Source organism: Gallinula chloropus (genome assembly GCF_964237585.1).
Source record: "Gallinula chloropus genome assembly, chromosome: 20".
Classification (NCBI taxonomy): domain Eukaryota; kingdom Metazoa; phylum Chordata; class Aves; order Gruiformes; family Rallidae; genus Gallinula; species Gallinula chloropus.
Genome location: NC_140105.1, coordinates 1,629,873 through 1,646,574, shown reverse-complemented (window position 1 = coordinate 1,646,574; position 16,702 = coordinate 1,629,873). Strand labels below are relative to the sequence as shown.

The following is a 16,702-nucleotide window of genomic DNA, read 5'->3' as shown; positions in this document are numbered from 1 at the left end:
TGTGAGAAGCTACTAGAAGCTTCCCCCAGGTCCAACAGAGTCAATACCAGCCAGCTGAAGGATGGACCCACTGCTGACCAAGGCCAAGCCCATCAGCCATGGTTACAGTGTCCCTTTTAATCTCCTTTAATGAATGCAGCTTCTGCTAGTCCCCTATATTCTGGACAAAAACACTGTTTTGTGAGAGGATGTTTTAGGAGACTGGCCTCAGCAGGCTAGGGTATCACTTTATGCCACTGTCTCTTCATTTTGGTTTGACTTCTTGTCAATGCTTGAGGTGAAATTCAGTCTCCTCAAGCAAAGCAGAAATTTGAGTTTCTCATACCCTTGAGCCTAACCAAATAAACAACAGTTTTCAATAAATAAATAAAAAAGAAACCCTTTACGTCAGGAATCTCTTTTGCCGCCTTTTTCTGGTTTTGTATTTTTGTGGGGGGTTTTGTGTGTTGTTTTTGGTTTGTTTTGTTTTTTTTTTCTTCTAAGAAGACATCAAAATAACTTGAAAGAATGTAGTCTTAGTCTGTCAAACAAATACTTCTCACTGCAAGATGAAGAGTAAATCAATATAATTGCTATTATTCCTCATGCATCCTTTAAAATGTAAATGTAAAAACTTGTTGCTGTTTAATATACTTTTAAATGTGAACATGAGCTGTGTACATGTACCCCAAAAGTAATGAATGCTGGAATAAGCCAATCATGCTAGTCGTAGTTCATATGCAAAGGTCTCTACTACTTTATTACCTAGACATAAATGATAATTACAGAAGAAAGCAACACAGAGGTTTACACTTTATGCACGCCTCAGGTCACTTTTTGGCCTTGGAATTCTTATTCCTCCTCTTCTATCTTCTTATGAAACTCCCGGCTCTTCACTCGCAGCTTGTTGACCTGGGACTCAGCAATGTCAGCCCGCTCCTCAGCTTCCTCCAGCTCGTGCTGGATCTTGCGGAACTTGGACAGGTTGACATTGGACAGCTCCTCCTGTCAGGGCAGAGGGAGTTGTAAAACAACAGGCAGTGTGGGGACATTTAATATCTGGACACTAGGCAGCTAAGATTTTAAATGTTACACATAGGCAAGCAGGGCAGCTGCAAAACCAGAGAGATGCTGCTCAGGGCATTAATGTGCCAGAACAAAAAGAAAATTAGAGTGTCAAAAAGACCAGTGCCACATTACACACAGAGCAGCCTTGACAGAGTTCAGGGCAGAGTCCTGAACAGAGAGACCAGCAGCTGCTCCTCACAACCAGGGTAGGATAGGAAGGAAAAAATAGATGTGGGAGGTGATGCTTAGAGAAAGCAAAATAGAGCTGGAAAAGTATACATCCTCCACAAAACACCAATACTTTTACTTTCTCCACTGTCTCATAGCAGTAAATGCATTAAAACAGTCAAGATGTCAAGAAGTTGGACACAACAAAATGCCAACACAGAATTCCACTTACACCAGAAGTCTGGCATTAGTCAGAGTGATACTTACAGCCTCCTCAGCTTGTCTCTTGTAGGATTTCACCTTCATTTGCAGCTTGTCCACCAGATCCTGGAGCCTGAGAACATTCTTGCGGTCTTCCTCAGACTAAAGAGAATGGTAAGTAACAGAAAACCTTGTTTGCCTCTTTCTCTAAAATTGGTAACTGGTAAACAGAGAGAGTAACATTCTGTATGGATCATGGCTGTCCAGAAGGACAGGGATATAAGAACCTGTGAACAGTGTCACTGAGTGGGGTATAGAAAGAAAGGCCACGTGCCAAAATTTTGACTTCCTGGAAGAGGAGTGTGTCAACACAAATATGCCTCCTGCCTCACCTGGTAGGTCAGCTCCTTCACCCTCCTCTCGTACTTGCGCACACCCTTCACGGCTTCAGCGCTGCGCTTCTGCTCAGCATCAACCTCCCCTTCCAGCTCCCGCACCTGCAAGGAGAAGCCCAGTGTTGGAGCTTCCCTGCCTGGTGGCTACTCACGGGACGTGTTCACCCTCCTGCACAAACACCAGCCCTACTCACTCTGGCCTCCAGCTTCTGGATTTGCTTCTTGCCTCCCTTCAGTGCCAACTGCTCGGCCTCGTCCAGACGGTGCTGCAGGTCCTTCACCGTCTGGTCCAGGTTCTTCTTCATCCTCTCCAGGTGGGCGCTGGTGTCCTGCTCCTTCTTCAGCTCTTCAGCCATCATGGCTGCCTGAGGAAAGAAAAAGGGCAAAGCAGTTTTGGGGCTGGAGGCAGTTTGGGCAGAAGGAACTTATCAGAAACAGTGAGAAGAGCCCCCAACTCACGTCTGTGATGGCCTTCTTGGCCTTCTCCTCAGCATTGCGGGCTTCCTGGATCGTATCCTCCATTTCACTCTGAATCTGGGAAATGTCTGTTTCCAGCTTCTTCTTGGTGTTGATCAAGCTGGTGTTCTGTTGAAAAACATCGAATTCACAATTTCATTTTTTTACTTTGCAAAATTCTACCAAAAAAATCACATAAGTGATTTTTAAAACAACTTGTGCCATCAGGTCACATGAGATTCTGTTCTAAAGGAGCTGCCATGGTAGCTGTTACATTCTCAGTCACGATATGCTTCTGTATTTCAAAATCTTTCTGTATTTTAAAATCTTTCCTCAGAGTTTCACAGGCAACAAGGAAATAATTTAGACTTACAAAGAAAAAAGACATAACTTTTCCTTAACATTTTCAGTGGCACTGAAAATTCTGAATGGTGCTATAAGATACTTACAATGACATTGCTAAATCATGCTAATGACAGTGTAAGTATATTGCTTTTTTGCAGAAAATGTTTGATTTTACAGTCTCAAATATAAATGTGAAAGCTGTCGAACTCACTTAAGTCATGGACTGTCACACATTTCTCTGAAATTATTTAAGTTATCTACACTGTGAAATTCAGTCTATCTGCAGCTGAAACATCACTTTTATTAATTTTCCTCCATACTGTGAAAATTAAGATATATTTTACAAAATCCTGTTACAGTTCAGCTAATCTACCACTGTTTTATAGGTATGGAGCAAAAGTATAAATAGAAAACATGTTTATACACTGACCTGAGTGTGGAGGAGCTGCACCCGCTCAGAGGCATCCATCAGCTCCTGCTCAGCCATTTTCCTCGACCTCTCTGTCTGCTCCAGGGCTGCCCGGAGCTCCTCAACTTCAGCCTGCAACAGGTTTGCTCTGCGCTCCACCATGGCCACCTGCTCCTTCAGGTCCTCTTGAGACCTGAGAGCATCGTCCAAGTGTATCTGAGTATCCTGTCAAGACAGATAAGATAGATGGTGAGAGGCATTTTTCCTATTTTCTTATTTCCCATTTTCAAAATACTATAAAACCAAAGGAATTGCAGAACACAAAATCTTTAGCAGTGGCAGAAACCAGTCAGCAGATACTTCATCATGCCATACCTTGAGCACTGCCTGTGTGTTTCTCAGGTTCTTTTGTGCATCTGCGGCCTGGCGGTTGGCATGGCTCAGCTGGATCTCCATTTCATTGAGGTCTCCTTCCATCTTCTTCTTCAGCCTCAGGGCCTCATTCCTGCTCCTGATCTCAGCATCCAGGGTGCTCTGCATGGACTCCACAATTCTGAGGTGGTTCCTCTTCAGCTGGTCGATCTCCTCATCTTTCTCTGCGATCTTCCTGTCAATCTCAGACTTCACCTGGTTGAGCTCAAGCTGGAGGCGCAGGATCTTCCCCTCTTCATGTTCTAGGGAGGCCTGGAAAACATAACCGAGGTTAATTATCTAAGTAAAAATGTCAGAAACTTTACACAAAAAGTTTTCTTGAAGAACAGTGTACAGCATGAGTTCCAATACTACAGGAAAGGAAAAAAAAAGGATCCCTATCCTTAAATCGTGCCCCAAATCCTGTGATTCCTGTGCCTGGAGTTTATTGTCAGTGCATGTTATTTCATAAATGGTGTATGAGGTTGCTAAACTGCATTGTAAGTAAACAATCAAGAACAGAATGTTGCACCTCAGCTTCCTCCAGTGAGGCCTGGAGGTCAGACTTCTCCTGCTCAACCTGCTTCTTGACTTTCTCCAGCTCGTGAATCGCCTTTCCTCCCTCGGCAATCTGCTCCGTCAGGTCAGAAATCTCCTCTGTGGGAACCAAGAGCAAAGGCCCAGTCAGGCACAGAGCTGAATGGGGAGGGCCCTGTCACAACAAGGGCACAGGCCCCTCTGCCCACCTGCAGGCACAGAGCCCTCTGGAGCGCTGGGTGCTGCTGGGGAGCGAGAAAGCCCTGCCAGGAGCAGAGGGCCAGGGACTTACGCTGCAAGTTCTTGTTCTCTCGCTTCAGCGTCTCCAGGTGGTCCAAGGACTCCTCGTAGGCATTCTTCATCTTAAAGAGCTCCGTGCTGAGAGAGCGAGACTCCTTCTGGGAGGCTTCCAGCTCAGCCTGCGTTTCCTCATACTTCTGCTTCCACTCTGCCAGGATCTGAAGAGAAATGGGGCGTGAGCATGGATGTGGCAATGCGGAGGCCACGCTCTGCCCAGGAACCCCAAGGCTGCAGCCCTGAAGACCTTGTCAAAGTTCTTCTGCTTCTTATCCAGAGCTGCACAGGCAGCATTTGTTCGCTCCACATCAATCATCAGGTCCTCCACTTCATTCTGCAGCCTCTGCTTTGTCTTTTCCAGGGAGGCACACTTGGCATTGACGGCTTCCACGTGCTCCTCTGCATCCTGCAGGCGCTGTGCCAGCTTCTTCCTGGGAGGGGATAAGCACAGCTTAGGGGTACAGGCAATTCTGTACTGTTCTACATACATTACAGTGTGTATTTTCTATCCTTCTTCCAACCCTCCCCAAAGAAAAACACTGAAAATACCACAATCATCTGCTTAAGTTCCTGTTCTTAATCTCTTACAGTCTTGCCAGCATTGACCACATACTTGGCCTCCTCCAGCTCCTCTGTGCGCTGAATGGCATCTGTCTCATATTTGGTTCTCCACTGGGCCACTTCGCTGTTGGCCTTGGACAGGGCACGCTGCATCTCCCCTTTGGCTTCCTGCTCCTCCTCATATTGTTCCCGGAGCAAGTCACAGTCGTGCCGAGCAGACTGCAGGGCGTGAGCCAGGGCGTTCTTGGCCTGGGGGGAAAACAGTAGTGTGACTATGAATGGAAATAACCTGTGAAACCTCCTGACTGAAATATTTATGGACACTGGATTACTCTGTCTTGAGAATGATGGTGGGCTTCTGACTGAGAAAGGAACAGCAAAGAATTTGCAATAGACTACTGGGTAGTCTGCAGAGAAGGGAGAGCGTATTTAATATGGGAAGATCTGCTCTGAATTACTGAAGTTGTTGTTTTGCCCTCTTTCATCTTGTTAATTCTTTATTTCATATATTTATGATAATTCTAACCTTTATCTCTTCCTCTAGGTGCCTCTTCAGTTCCTCAATCTGTTGGGTGAATGCCTGCTTCCCTCTGGACAGCTGAGAAACCAATGCATCCTTCTCCTCCACCTGGCGTGAGAATTCACCTGGGAAAGTTTGCAGATACATAAGCCTTCTATTAGCAGTGATGTCAGCATTGCAGACAGATAGGGCTTTAAAATTAGAATTGTAGCACATCAGGCAGAAGGTTATGATCCCACCTCATGCATTTCCCATTACCTAAGGGTCAAAGCTCTCTAACATTAGTAATTTGAACATCAGAGAGGCGAGTGTCCTACCTGACTCCGTCTGTAGACGAGCTCTTTGTGCATTAAGGTCATTGATCGTGCGCTGATGCTCCTCTTCTTTTGTCTTAATCTCACTCAACTGGTCTTCCAGGGTGCGACACATCTTCTCCAGACTTGCCTATGTGTCAACATATGGAATGGGATGGATTGATTACCCATTCACAGACTTAACAATAGCAGGGAAGAACATGAATTGTACAGAATTCCATTGGGGAGAAAACCTAGAAGGTGTCTCTGTACCTTGGCTTTGGAGACAGACTCCATGTTACTGGCCAGGTCGTCAATCTCCATCTTCAGCTCACTCTTCTCCTTCTCCAGCTTCTGCTTCACTCGCTGCAGGTTGTCGATCTGCTCCCCAAGCTCAGCCGTGCTGTCCGCGTGCTTCTTGCGCAGGGCGGCAGCCGTGGCTTCGTGCTGCAGCGTGGCCTCTTCCAGGTCACGGCGCATCTTCTGGAACTCGGCCTCACGCTTCTTGTTCATATCGATCTGAGCTGCTGTAGCTCCTCCTGCTTCTTCCAGGCGCTCGCTGATCTCCTCCAGCTCCCTGGAGAGGTCAGCACGATGCTTCTCCGCTTTTGCCCGAGAGGTTCGCTCTGCCTCAATTTCCTCCTCCAGTTCCTCGATCCGAGCCTGGGGAACAGCAGGGACCCTTCACACCCCTGCCCTCCTCCTGCCTGGCCTGAGACTGGGGGCAAGAGCAGAGGGCACACAGACTTGCCTGCAGCTCCTTGATCTTCTTCTGTAATTGCATGCCCAGGGCTTGCTCATCCTCGATTTTGCTCTGGATCTGGCTGATTTCAAAGTCTTTCCTTTGGGCAGAGCAAACCGTGTCAGAGCTCACAGGGAAAAGACAAGCCCACCAGCCCAGCACTCGCCTGCCCCACAGCCACACTTACTTCTTCAGTTTCTCATCCAGCTGCTGCTTATCATTCTCCAGATCCATTATGCTGTCATGGGCCAGCTTCAGGTCCCCTTCGAGTTTCCTCTTTGCTCGCTCAAGGTCCATGCGCAGTTTCTTCTCTTGCTCCAGGGACCCTTCCAGCTAAACAGAACAAGACCCCCAGTGCTTGGCCAGCCAGGTGGAACTCCAGCCCTGTGCTGTTCTTGCTCTCTGCCTGTGCACTTACATCGTCCACTTGCTGCTCCAGCTTGGTTTTAGCTTTGGTCAGCGTGTTGACTTTGTCCTCTTCTGCCTGCAGGTCATCCAGTGTCTGCTGATGGGCCTCTTGGAGAGCTTTCTTCTCTTTGGTCAGCTTGGCGATGTTCTCGTCCAGAGCTGCCATCTCCTCTGTCAGGTTTTTCACCTTAGAGAAGAAAGGAGCAAGTGTAAATAAGGGAAGTCGATCCACAAGTCATGTTACAGTACACAGACCTCTGGAGCACAAATACAGGTTCTGCCTTGCACCTTGTTCTCGGTGGCGTGTTTCTCCTTCTCCACTTTGGCCAGAGTTAACTCGAGGTCATCGATATCTTTCTTCAGCTCTGAACATTCATCCTCCAGTTTTCTCTTCTTGGCTGTCAGCTCAGCATTAATTTCCTCCTCATCCTCAGCCCTTTCAGTTACTTCCTTTATTTTGGCTTCCAGTTGGATTTTGGTTTTGATGAGCTGGTCACATCTCTCCTCAGCATCGGCCAAAGCATCAGCTTCCTGTTACAGAAACATAACTTGGTTTGATAATCTCAATTTTTAAGCAAACTCTGAATACAAAAAGAGTATTTCCTGTTGCAAACAAAGAGTCATGTAACTATTATATCTGATTCCTGCATGTACATATTCTGGATCCGACTGGTTGTTTTCATTTCTGAGTTTTTTTCAAACGTATGAATTAGTCACTTAAATCCACAAGAACATTGTGTAATTGTTGCTAAATGTTTTGATCTTCCACAGGAGACACACATCAGGCTGATAGTTGGGATGTAGGTCTTATATTTGTCTTCCTGAAATAGTAGCTTCAGCAGTGCCTATTGAGGCAGCTGATTAAAAACAGAGTAAGAAGTCAACTGAATTCTCTCCAAACTTGGTAATCGTATATATTAAAACACTAATGACTGCAGTTGGACCTTATATTGTGTGCCAGCATGGAGAAACATATAGGCACAGAGAAAAATCTGTTTCCCAGGCAGAAGCTCATATTATTATGTTGACACTGAGTGGTTGGAATTTTACTGTTAGTGATTCAGAATAAAAATATTTCTAATGTAATTCAGACTGCAGTATGAGAGTCCCATACAATGACAGAGGTTTTAGTCCTTATTTATTTTCCACTGGAAGAAATACAGTAATAGTACTTACAGCCTGCACTTGGAGCTGCAGGTCATTTTTCTCTTGCAGCAAAGAAACCATTTTCTCCTCCAGCTCCTTCCTCTTTGCCTCAGACTTTTCAAGCTCCTCCTTGGTTTTCTCAAACTCTTCTTTCATGTTGGCCATCTCCTTCTCAGACTCTGCACTCTTCAGCAAGGGCTTGATCTTGAAGAACAGCTTCATCCAGGACCAGTGCTTGACATTCATGAATGAACGAACGTTGTACTGGATGCAGAAGATGGACTCCCTGAGGCATAATTAAATGTACTTAGAATATTTTCAGTCTGATGTGTGCCAACACTTTCCCCCAGGCACAGTGAATGTCAGTGTTGATGAGGAATGCCTACCTCCTCTCCACCATTCTCTGGTACTCCACTCTCATCAGGAAGCCCCTGCACCTGGCCTGGGTGCGGGTGATGAGCTGTGCCAGCTTCTCATCCCTCATCTCCTCCAGGAGCCCCAGCAGCCCAGCTTTGAAGAACACCTAGAGAAAGGGAATGTAGCAGCAGGTCACTGCCAGGCTGAGCAAAGCACAGCCAGGCAGTGAGTGAGTCAAGGAGAGGCTGTACCTTGGTGTGTCCAAACTTGTACTGGGTGTGGTCCACATCGATTGACCCAAGGAGCTTCTCAGAAGCCTTCTTGCTGTCAATGAACTGTCCCTCTGGGATGGCACTGGCATTAAGCACCTTGTATCTATTGATAGGAATGGAAAGAAGAAATAGGAATCAAGGCAATCTCAATCATAAGGCTATACTGCTTATTGAAATTAACATCAGTCCTTTACATCTGAACAAGGCTGAGGAAGTTGGAATTCCATCTCTTGTTTAGGGATAGTGGTATCATGAAATTGTAATCTGAAACCAAATTTAAGGAAGCTTTTACTGTCTTTCAGTGACCAGTCATAGGTGAAAAGAGGGTGCTGATCTCCAGCCATTACAATCAGATATCTTTTTGAACTAAAGCTATGCAGTAGAGAATTGCCAGAGAGGATCATTGCTCCTGAGTGTATAGGAAGGAAGCATCTTCCCCTGAAACTTGCAGCTGAGACAAAGGATAAAGCCATCTTAAAATAATGTAAATGTACAGCTTATGCAGGAGATTGAATGGAGAACAGAAAGAAGCCTGACCTCTGCTTGAAGTCAGCATAGAGGATTCTGCTGGGGAATCCCTTCCTGCAAATTCTGATCCCTTCCAGCACACCGTTGCAGCGCAGCTGGTGAAGGACCAGTTCATGCTCCATGGCACCTAGTGATATAAGACAATTATTTCATAGTTCTTGATTAAGTATAGAGAATGGTGGCTGCAACATGTTTCTCTGTACTTGAGGTTCTTACCAGGTGTTTTTGTTTCATTAGGGATGATGCAGCGCACGAAGTGAGGGTGAGTGCTGCGTAGATTGGTCATCAGCTTGTTTAGATTCTCCTGTGGGTTCACAAGCAAGAGTTTTCATTAACAAGTGATACCTCTGAATTTTTACTGTCAGATGTGAGAAAAGTGTTGGAAAGCATCAATGAATGTATTTCTCCCACCTATCACCATCTTAGTTTTAATATTCTTTTCACTTTCAGTCTTGAGCAATGTGGGAGGTTTTGTGTAGTGTGTTTTCATGAGATTGAGGGATACATCCACACAGACAGAACAATCAGAAATTAAGAGAAAAAAAATAGAATGACTACTCACCCTGAAAAGAGCTGAGACAGTCTGGAAAGAAGAACCCTTCTTCTTGCCACCCTTCTTGCCACCACCACCACTCTCTGAAGGACATAGAAAAAAAGGATGGGCTTACAACTGTGACTTGGAAATTTTTTATCTCTGAGACTGCAAGAAGCTTGTTCACACGTATCAGTCATACTAAGTTAGGAATTTAGGATGTAGTAGGCAATCTAAACGCAGAAAAAGGTGTGTGATAATCCAAGGGATTATCATGGTTGAAATGAACATTCATGTCTTGAGGAGAATCATTAAATAATGAATCCATGAATTTCAGAGAACTGACCTGCCTCTCCTCCAGCAGAAGCAAAGAGCAAAGCCAGTGTCTTCATGGATGATTTCTGGTACAGGCCCACAACAGTTTCATTCAGGGGGTCCTTGTTCTTGTCAAGCCAGCCAGAGATGTTGTAGTCCACTGTCCCAGCATAGTGCACCAGGGAGAAGTGGGCCTCAGCCTTGCCCTTGCCAGGCTTGGGCTTCTGGAAGTTGTTGGACTTGCCCAGATGCTGGTCATAGAGCTTGTTCTTGAAAGAGGTGTCAGTTGCCTTGGGGAACATGCACTCCTCTTCCAGGATGGAGAAGATGCCCATGGGCTGGAGGAAGCAGAAGGGAAGAGGTGAAAAGGCAGAAAGAATCACATAGAAATAGCTTCCTGGGTGGGATGATATCCATACTCTCAGGCATCGTTCTTATGCTCAGCAGAGCAAATTGTAGAATAATCTGCATTTGTTTATTGACAATATCACATTTACCCTTTCTAGCTGTATTTATAACTATATAATAAAATATTAGACATTGCAAATGACACAAATACCTTCTCAATGAGCTCGATGCAGGCAGCCAGGTCCATCCCAAAGTCAATGAACTCCCATTCAATTCCCTCCTTCTTGTACTCCTCCTGCTCCAGCACGAACATGTGGTGGTTGAAGAACTGTTGCAGTTTCTCATTGGTGAAGTTGATGCACAGCTGCTCAAAGCTGTTGAACTGAAAATTACAAATAGAGATTATTATTAAAGTAAATTTATAAAGCTATGGATAAAGAACAGTATTAGCATTTGGTACCAAATTACAAGAGGATGTTTGAGTTTTCCAGGTATTCTCAGCCAGCAGTTTGCAAATTTTGTTAGCATGTCTCTTTTGAGAAGCTGAAACGTATTCATATGCGTATGATCCCCAGAAGCCTAGCCCACTTTAAGATGTGTCACGTTTTGTAACTACTAGAATGAGCTAATTCAAATAAAGGAGAGTCTACAGTGCAAGAGTTTATCCAACATTTCCAAATTGTGATTTTAAAGCATGTTCAAAGCCTTCTAAGGACAAATTGCTGACTCTGCTTTAGGTGTCATATGCCATGTTCATCTACTGCTTGTAATCAGTTAAAAAATTAATTTATGGAACTCCATTGCTGTATCTGCAACACAAAAATCATCATCAGAAATATATTACCAGACAACAGAGTTACATTGATCTTACATCAAAGATCTCAAAGCCAGCAATGTCCAGGACACCAATGAAGTACTGTCTGGGCTGCTTCGTATCCAGCTGCTGGTTGATGCGAATAACCATCCACAAGAACATCTTCTCAAATACAGCCTTTGCCAGGGCACCCACTGAATTGTATACCTAAAATAAAAACCAGAAGTCTGTAATTATCCTGCCATGCCAAAGAGAAAGTCCAGAGGATTAGTCAAAAAATTTTTGTTTACCTGCTGCACAGTTTGACCTTTGGTCACATACTCATTCCCAACCTTGACTCGGGGGTAGCAGAGAGCCTTGAGCAGGTCTGCTGAGTTCAGACCCATCAGGTAGGCAGCCTTGTCAGCAACTAAGGACCAAAACCATCAGTTGTTAAGGTACTATTTAATTCAACCTCTGCCAGCAGTCACGGCATGTAAAATGATTTTTTTAAGAATGTTAATACACTTGTCACCTATTCTACTGTTAATATTCATCGTTATCAGACTTGTTGCTGTTGTGTTACTTTCAGTCACTTTCATTTGTGTCTTAACTTTTATCTAAGAACCCCCAAACAGCACACACTAGATATTGTGCTGGTACCTTCTGTGCCATCTGGCTCTGCCTGCTCCTCACGCTGCTTCTGCTTGAACTTCAGGTTGCCATAGTGCATGACAGCCCCTGTCAGCTTGTAGATGGCTGTCTTCTCATCGGCAGTGAAGCCCAGGATGTCAATGGCACTCTAACAAACGAATCATTCCAGTAAGTACTGTGCCTGCTAAAGGTCAGTGTCTGCCTAAGAAAACATCTGTGTGTTACTTACATCTGTGGCCATCAGCTCCTCCTGGTCGTCAATGCTGGGAACAGTGATCTCCCCTTGACTCACATAGAGATAGTCGTAGGGGTTGGTGGTGATCAGTAACATCTCTGGAAAGAAGGAGAAAGCACATAGGGAACAAATGTCATTGGCACATAAAGGAATGACCTGTTGTTCCCTGACCAGTGTCTGGAGAAGTTAGTGATCCTGCTTACCAATTAGCTCTGGCTTCTTGTTGGACATGATCTGGTAGAATATGTGGTAGCTTCTTTCAGCCTTGAGCTGGAAAGTGACTCTGGACTTCTCCAGCAGATCTGTCAGGGAAGGTAGGGCAGAGTTAGCACAAGACCTGGGGAAGGCCGGAAGGAAAGGGATCGGGCCAGGAGGGTCTCTTACATGTTTCAATGTCAGCAGAAGCCAGTTTGCCTGTGGCACCAAAGTGGATTCTGATGAATTTGCCCTGAGAGAAGCAGAAAAGTCAATTGAGATCTCTTTTATCAATTCTGACTGCAAGAGTCTCAAGTCAGTGTATGGCCAGGAAAAAAGCCCCTTTGTCCCAGGCAGCAACTTACAAAGCGTGAGGAGTTGTCGTTCCTCACGGTCTTGGCGTTACCAAAGGCCTCCAGCAGTGGGTTGGCACTGATGATTTGATCCTCAAGTGTCCCCTGAAATGGAAGTCTTATTGTCATGATATAGCTCATACACAGATTTGCTAGTTGCAGGTTCTGACCCCCAGGACCTCACCTGCATTTTGCCTGCTGGCTGTTGCTCCTCCTTCTTCTTATCCCCACTGGCTGCAATTGTTGCAAAGTACTGGATGACACGCTTGGTGTTCACAGTCTTCCCTGCACCGGATTCTCCACTGTGAAACCAAAGAGAGAAGCAGAGAGTGTGTGGTGAGGCAGGTGGTCTCCTTGCTCCGTGTAGCCCTTCAGGTACCCAAGCAGGTGGTGTACGTACGTGATGAGGATGGACTGGTTCTCACGATCTGTGAAAGAGGCAGAAAGAAAGATAATGTTATCAGTTGATCTGGGTGACACTGAAGAAGCCTAGCCCACTTTAAGAATTGTCAGGTTTTGTAACTACTAGAATAAGTGGAGAAATATAGGAGAGAAATTCCTGTAGTCTTTCTGCAATGGGACAGAGTCGGATTTTATCTAAGCAGACAATAGAGCGTGCTGAGTCCGTGCAGAGTTCTGGTCGGTTACACTTGAAATCAATCACTGTCTAGCTCAATCCAGTTCTCAGCCATACAACTCTCTGGTGGTTTTTTGTACTTCAAAGAGTTCAGTGTGGCTTTTTGGTTTAGAGTGCTGAGAAGGTCATCAAGTAACTCACCAGTCAGCATGAACTGATAGGCATTGTCAGAGATGGAGAAGATGTGTGGAGGGGCCTCCTGGCGCTTCTTGCCTCGGTAGGCCAACACCACCTCTGGGTTGTACACCGGCAGCCACTTGTAGGGGTTGACAGTGACACAGAAGAGCCCCGAGTAGGTCTGCGAGGAAGGGAGACAGCACGTTGGCTTCCACTTAGCCTGGCAGAGCAGCTCCTGCTGGCTGCCTTCCTCTGGGCAGACTGCTGCTGGCACTTACGTAGATCATCCATGCTGCGTAACGCTCTTTGAGGTTGTACAGCACAGCGGGCTCGTGGAGGTGGGTCATCATGGCCATGTCCTCGATTTTATCGTACTTGGGAGGGTTCATGGAGAAGATTTGATCTTCCTTCACAGTTAGGGTCTGATAGAGGAAGGAGAGGTATATGCAGATCAACTTATAGCCCAGAGTGGGAATTAAATACTGTTTGTACGTCTTTTATTTTCCTCACCTCTCCAGCTTCAGTCTTGACAGTGACCTTCCCTGATTCTTTGCTCTGGATTGTGCTTTTCACATAGGATTCCTTTGCATGCACCACAAAGACTGAAGTCTTGGCATCGAAAGGCTTGTTCTGGGCCTCGATTCTCTCCTTCTCTGACTTGCGGAGGTAAGGAGCTGCCTCCCCAAAGATGGCCATCTCAGAGTCTGACGACATGGCTGCAGTTTATTGTGTGCAGCACAGCACAGGACTGAAGTGAAGAAGACAGTGTTGTGTGAAGGAAGAAATACCTTTGTACCAATCACCTGAGTCTCTGTGAGTGTTCTGCTTTGCCTATTCTTATGGTCTCCCTCTCTGTCTTATCTCTTTTTCACCCTAGATATCCTGTAATTTATTTAGATCCTAATGAGGATATATTCATATCATTTTAACTCTCTTTTATTCTAGTTTACATGTTCAGTTCTTTAGATCTGGTAGTTTTTCAGTAGGCTATATAGAAAAATTGAATTGATTGTCACAATATAAAAATTTCTTATACAAAGCAAAACAGAGACCAAGGGAAGTCATCTTACCAAAGTTTTCAAAGCCTACTTATTCTCTCTTGCACATTTTAGACCATGTAAATTTTATTGACTATAAATATGGAGAAACCTAATAAAAAAGGTGTAGAGTAAGCTGAAGTACAGGTGTGAATTGTCTATGCAAAGATACTGGCTCAGAAATCAGAGTTTTCCAGTTGTTCTGCATTTTCTAGTTCAGGTTGATCCTTTAAGATGGATTTGTACCAAAAGAAGAAAATTTCTTAATAAAAGACACTAAGAGGGATTTGAAAAAAATCATAAATATGTATGTGCTGTTCATTAATCTTCTTTCCCAGGTTTCTTTTCACAGTCTTCTGTTAACAGTGCTGTGTAAGAAGAGGTCACCTGTTTCCCAGCAGGTACCAAATAAATGTGTTCATCCCAGTTATGAAAGGAAATTTGCTGGTTTATGCAGTATGGTTCAGGCAGAATTGCACTGCATTAGTATGCATAGATCTAAAGTGATACGGGAAGTGCCCATACAACTACATAAAGGTATCATCTGGACCATCTGTTCCTATGGGTTAGGTAAATCATTCTTACCTCTTGTGACACCAGTTGGCTCTTAGGCTGGAAGCTGGTCAATACTGAAAAACAGAAATGACAACTTCCTCCTTACTTTTTGCACATAATCCCAAGGATAAACCACAAGGCAAAAATAGGCCAATGATTTGAAAGCAGTATCTGTATCTATTGATACAGACAATCCTCTGAGGAAAGCAGTTCCACAGGCAGCATGGGACTCTGTCAGCACCCCGCCCTCCACACTCTTACCTCGAAGCTTTCCGTGGAGACAGAACTGACTTGTCCTACCAGTACTTTTATAGGTTATGGTCTGCACATACAACTCCCTCCTCATCTTTCTTAGGTCAAAAAATTTTTGGCAAAGCATTGTTTGGCAAACTTGACTGAGTACATGATTCCCATTCGTGCTCGTGGATATATTTAGAAATATTTGAAGTCTTACTAGCTATGTGAATAAATCTCCTATAAATATTTTGACTAGGAATCTGAAAGGAGGAAGTGCTGTTCAGCAAATAGAGCAGGACACCAGGACTTGGGATTGTTGGCTTCTCTTCTGACTCTGAATTGCTGTTTGACATCTAAGATTTATAGGTCTCAGGACTCAGCAGTAGTTAGGATTACTATTAGAAAGAGCTTTGGGAAGATTCTCTTCTGAAATATTCTGGAAATAAAGAACAGGAACAATGTAGTAGTGTCTAATTCTAAAAGTTTGGACAAACATATCATGCTTGTGTTATTGCACCCATTTAAATCTCCTTAGCTTTTTGTTGGCTACTTTCAAAAGTTCAGTGAAGACTGTTTAGCCCTCTTGATTCTCATATTTAATTACATCCTTTACCTCTTCTGAACTATTGCCTAATGGCTACAATTTGAAATTGGATTTTAAAGGAAGTGCTGTCCATATCTGACTGTGCTGGTTTTCTCAGATACATGTCTAGCAGAAGTTTTGGTAAGATCAGGTTAGCAGTTATTACTAGCATTTGTGTCCTTTGTATTTTAGGTTTATTGGCAGTTTTACCTCATCAATTTGATGTTATTTTAGAGACCTTGGACAGTGACTATCGTTGCCAAATGCAAGAGTGGTGTTTAGGTCACCAACACACCTTTAACAGCCTTCCTAAGCACAAGCACAAACTTCACAGAAATTTAGAGAACTCCTGGGAGGTCCTAGATCTTTACATGTCTAACTTGTATATTACTTATTTTCCCTTTCCTCATAGCAATCCAGTGCAAATCCTAGGTATTCTAGATAGATATATTCTGTCAGAAGCCTCATTCAACACAAAGTATTAACAAAAGTTACCAAAAACTTTAATGAAAGAGTACAAAACAAGACCAAGGATGAACTTTTTTTCTTAATTTTAAAATGCCTTGTTGTTTCTAAAACAATCATTAGTTTAAGCAAAATTCACAAAGGTTTTGGATTCTATTAAGATACAGGAAGAAGAGCACTTGACCTGTTCTGATCCATCAGTGACAATGCCTTGTGTCTCAAGACAGGCATGTTGTATGTGCAAATAAATTAAGATGTGCAGATAGCTTTTAAAGTGACCATGATAGTTCTCAGTGAAGGTGAACCTGGAGAGAGGTGCATTAAGTGATTGGAGAGAAAAGCCAAACAGGACTTTTAGCTATTCACAGGGAATTTTAAGGATATGGCTACTTTGGGGAATGTGGTATGGACATATCCTCTGGTGCTACAGCTCAGCATCAGGCAGTGGAAAATTTATATATCTTGTGGGAAAGGTGTAAGGGGAAAAGATGCAAGTAGAACATTCTAGCTGATCTTACAATAAAAGTTTGAGATCCACAGGGTGTCTGGAAAC

The 16,702-nt window shown here is 44.2% G+C and overlaps 1 protein-coding gene across 1 annotated transcript; it reads right to left on the bottom strand.

Annotated features, from left to right (window-relative positions):
* Nucleotides 1–712: 712 nt before the first annotated feature.
* On the bottom strand, nt 713–14,944 carry LOC311199290 (myosin-1B-like). The gene is made up of 39 exons (XM_084273355.1): nt 14,895–14,944; nt 13,783–14,020; nt 13,551–13,694; nt 13,297–13,453; nt 12,919–12,946; nt 12,703–12,820; nt 12,531–12,623; nt 12,355–12,418; nt 12,174–12,272; nt 11,965–12,068; nt 11,745–11,883; nt 11,393–11,511; nt 11,160–11,309; nt 10,500–10,670; nt 9,972–10,278; nt 9,656–9,729; nt 9,310–9,397; nt 9,103–9,220; nt 8,545–8,668; nt 8,323–8,459; nt 7,967–8,222; nt 7,079–7,321; nt 6,801–6,977; nt 6,570–6,715; nt 6,392–6,482; nt 5,914–6,303; nt 5,665–5,791; nt 5,354–5,472; nt 4,880–5,076; nt 4,514–4,697; nt 4,262–4,427; nt 3,965–4,089; nt 3,397–3,705; nt 3,043–3,246; nt 2,271–2,396; nt 2,006–2,176; nt 1,809–1,913; nt 1,483–1,578; nt 713–984 (listed from the first exon to the last, which is right to left on the bottom strand). The coding sequence occupies exons 2-39, from the start codon at nt 13,984–13,986 to the stop codon at nt 832–834; spliced, it is 5,823 nt and encodes a 1,940-aa protein (XP_084129481.1). The 5' UTR covers nt 13,987–14,020; nt 14,895–14,944; the 3' UTR covers nt 713–831.
* Between the last annotated feature and the right edge of the window lie 1,758 nt (nt 14,945–16,702).

Excerpts from the sequence above, each read along its gene's own strand:
- LOC311199290 (XM_084273355.1), bottom strand. The coding sequence starts at position 13,986 with ATGTCGTCAGACTCTGAGATGGCCATCTTTGGGGAGGCAGCTCCTTAC. Across the intron at positions 12,821-12,918 it reads AACCAGTCCATCCTCATCAC|TGGAGAATCCGGTGCAGGGA; the intron begins GTACGTACACCA and ends TTGGTTTCACAG. Across the intron at positions 1,579-1,808 it reads TGAAGGAGCTGACCTACCAG|TCTGAGGAAGACCGCAAGAA; the intron begins GTGAGGCAGGAG and ends CATTCTCTTTAG.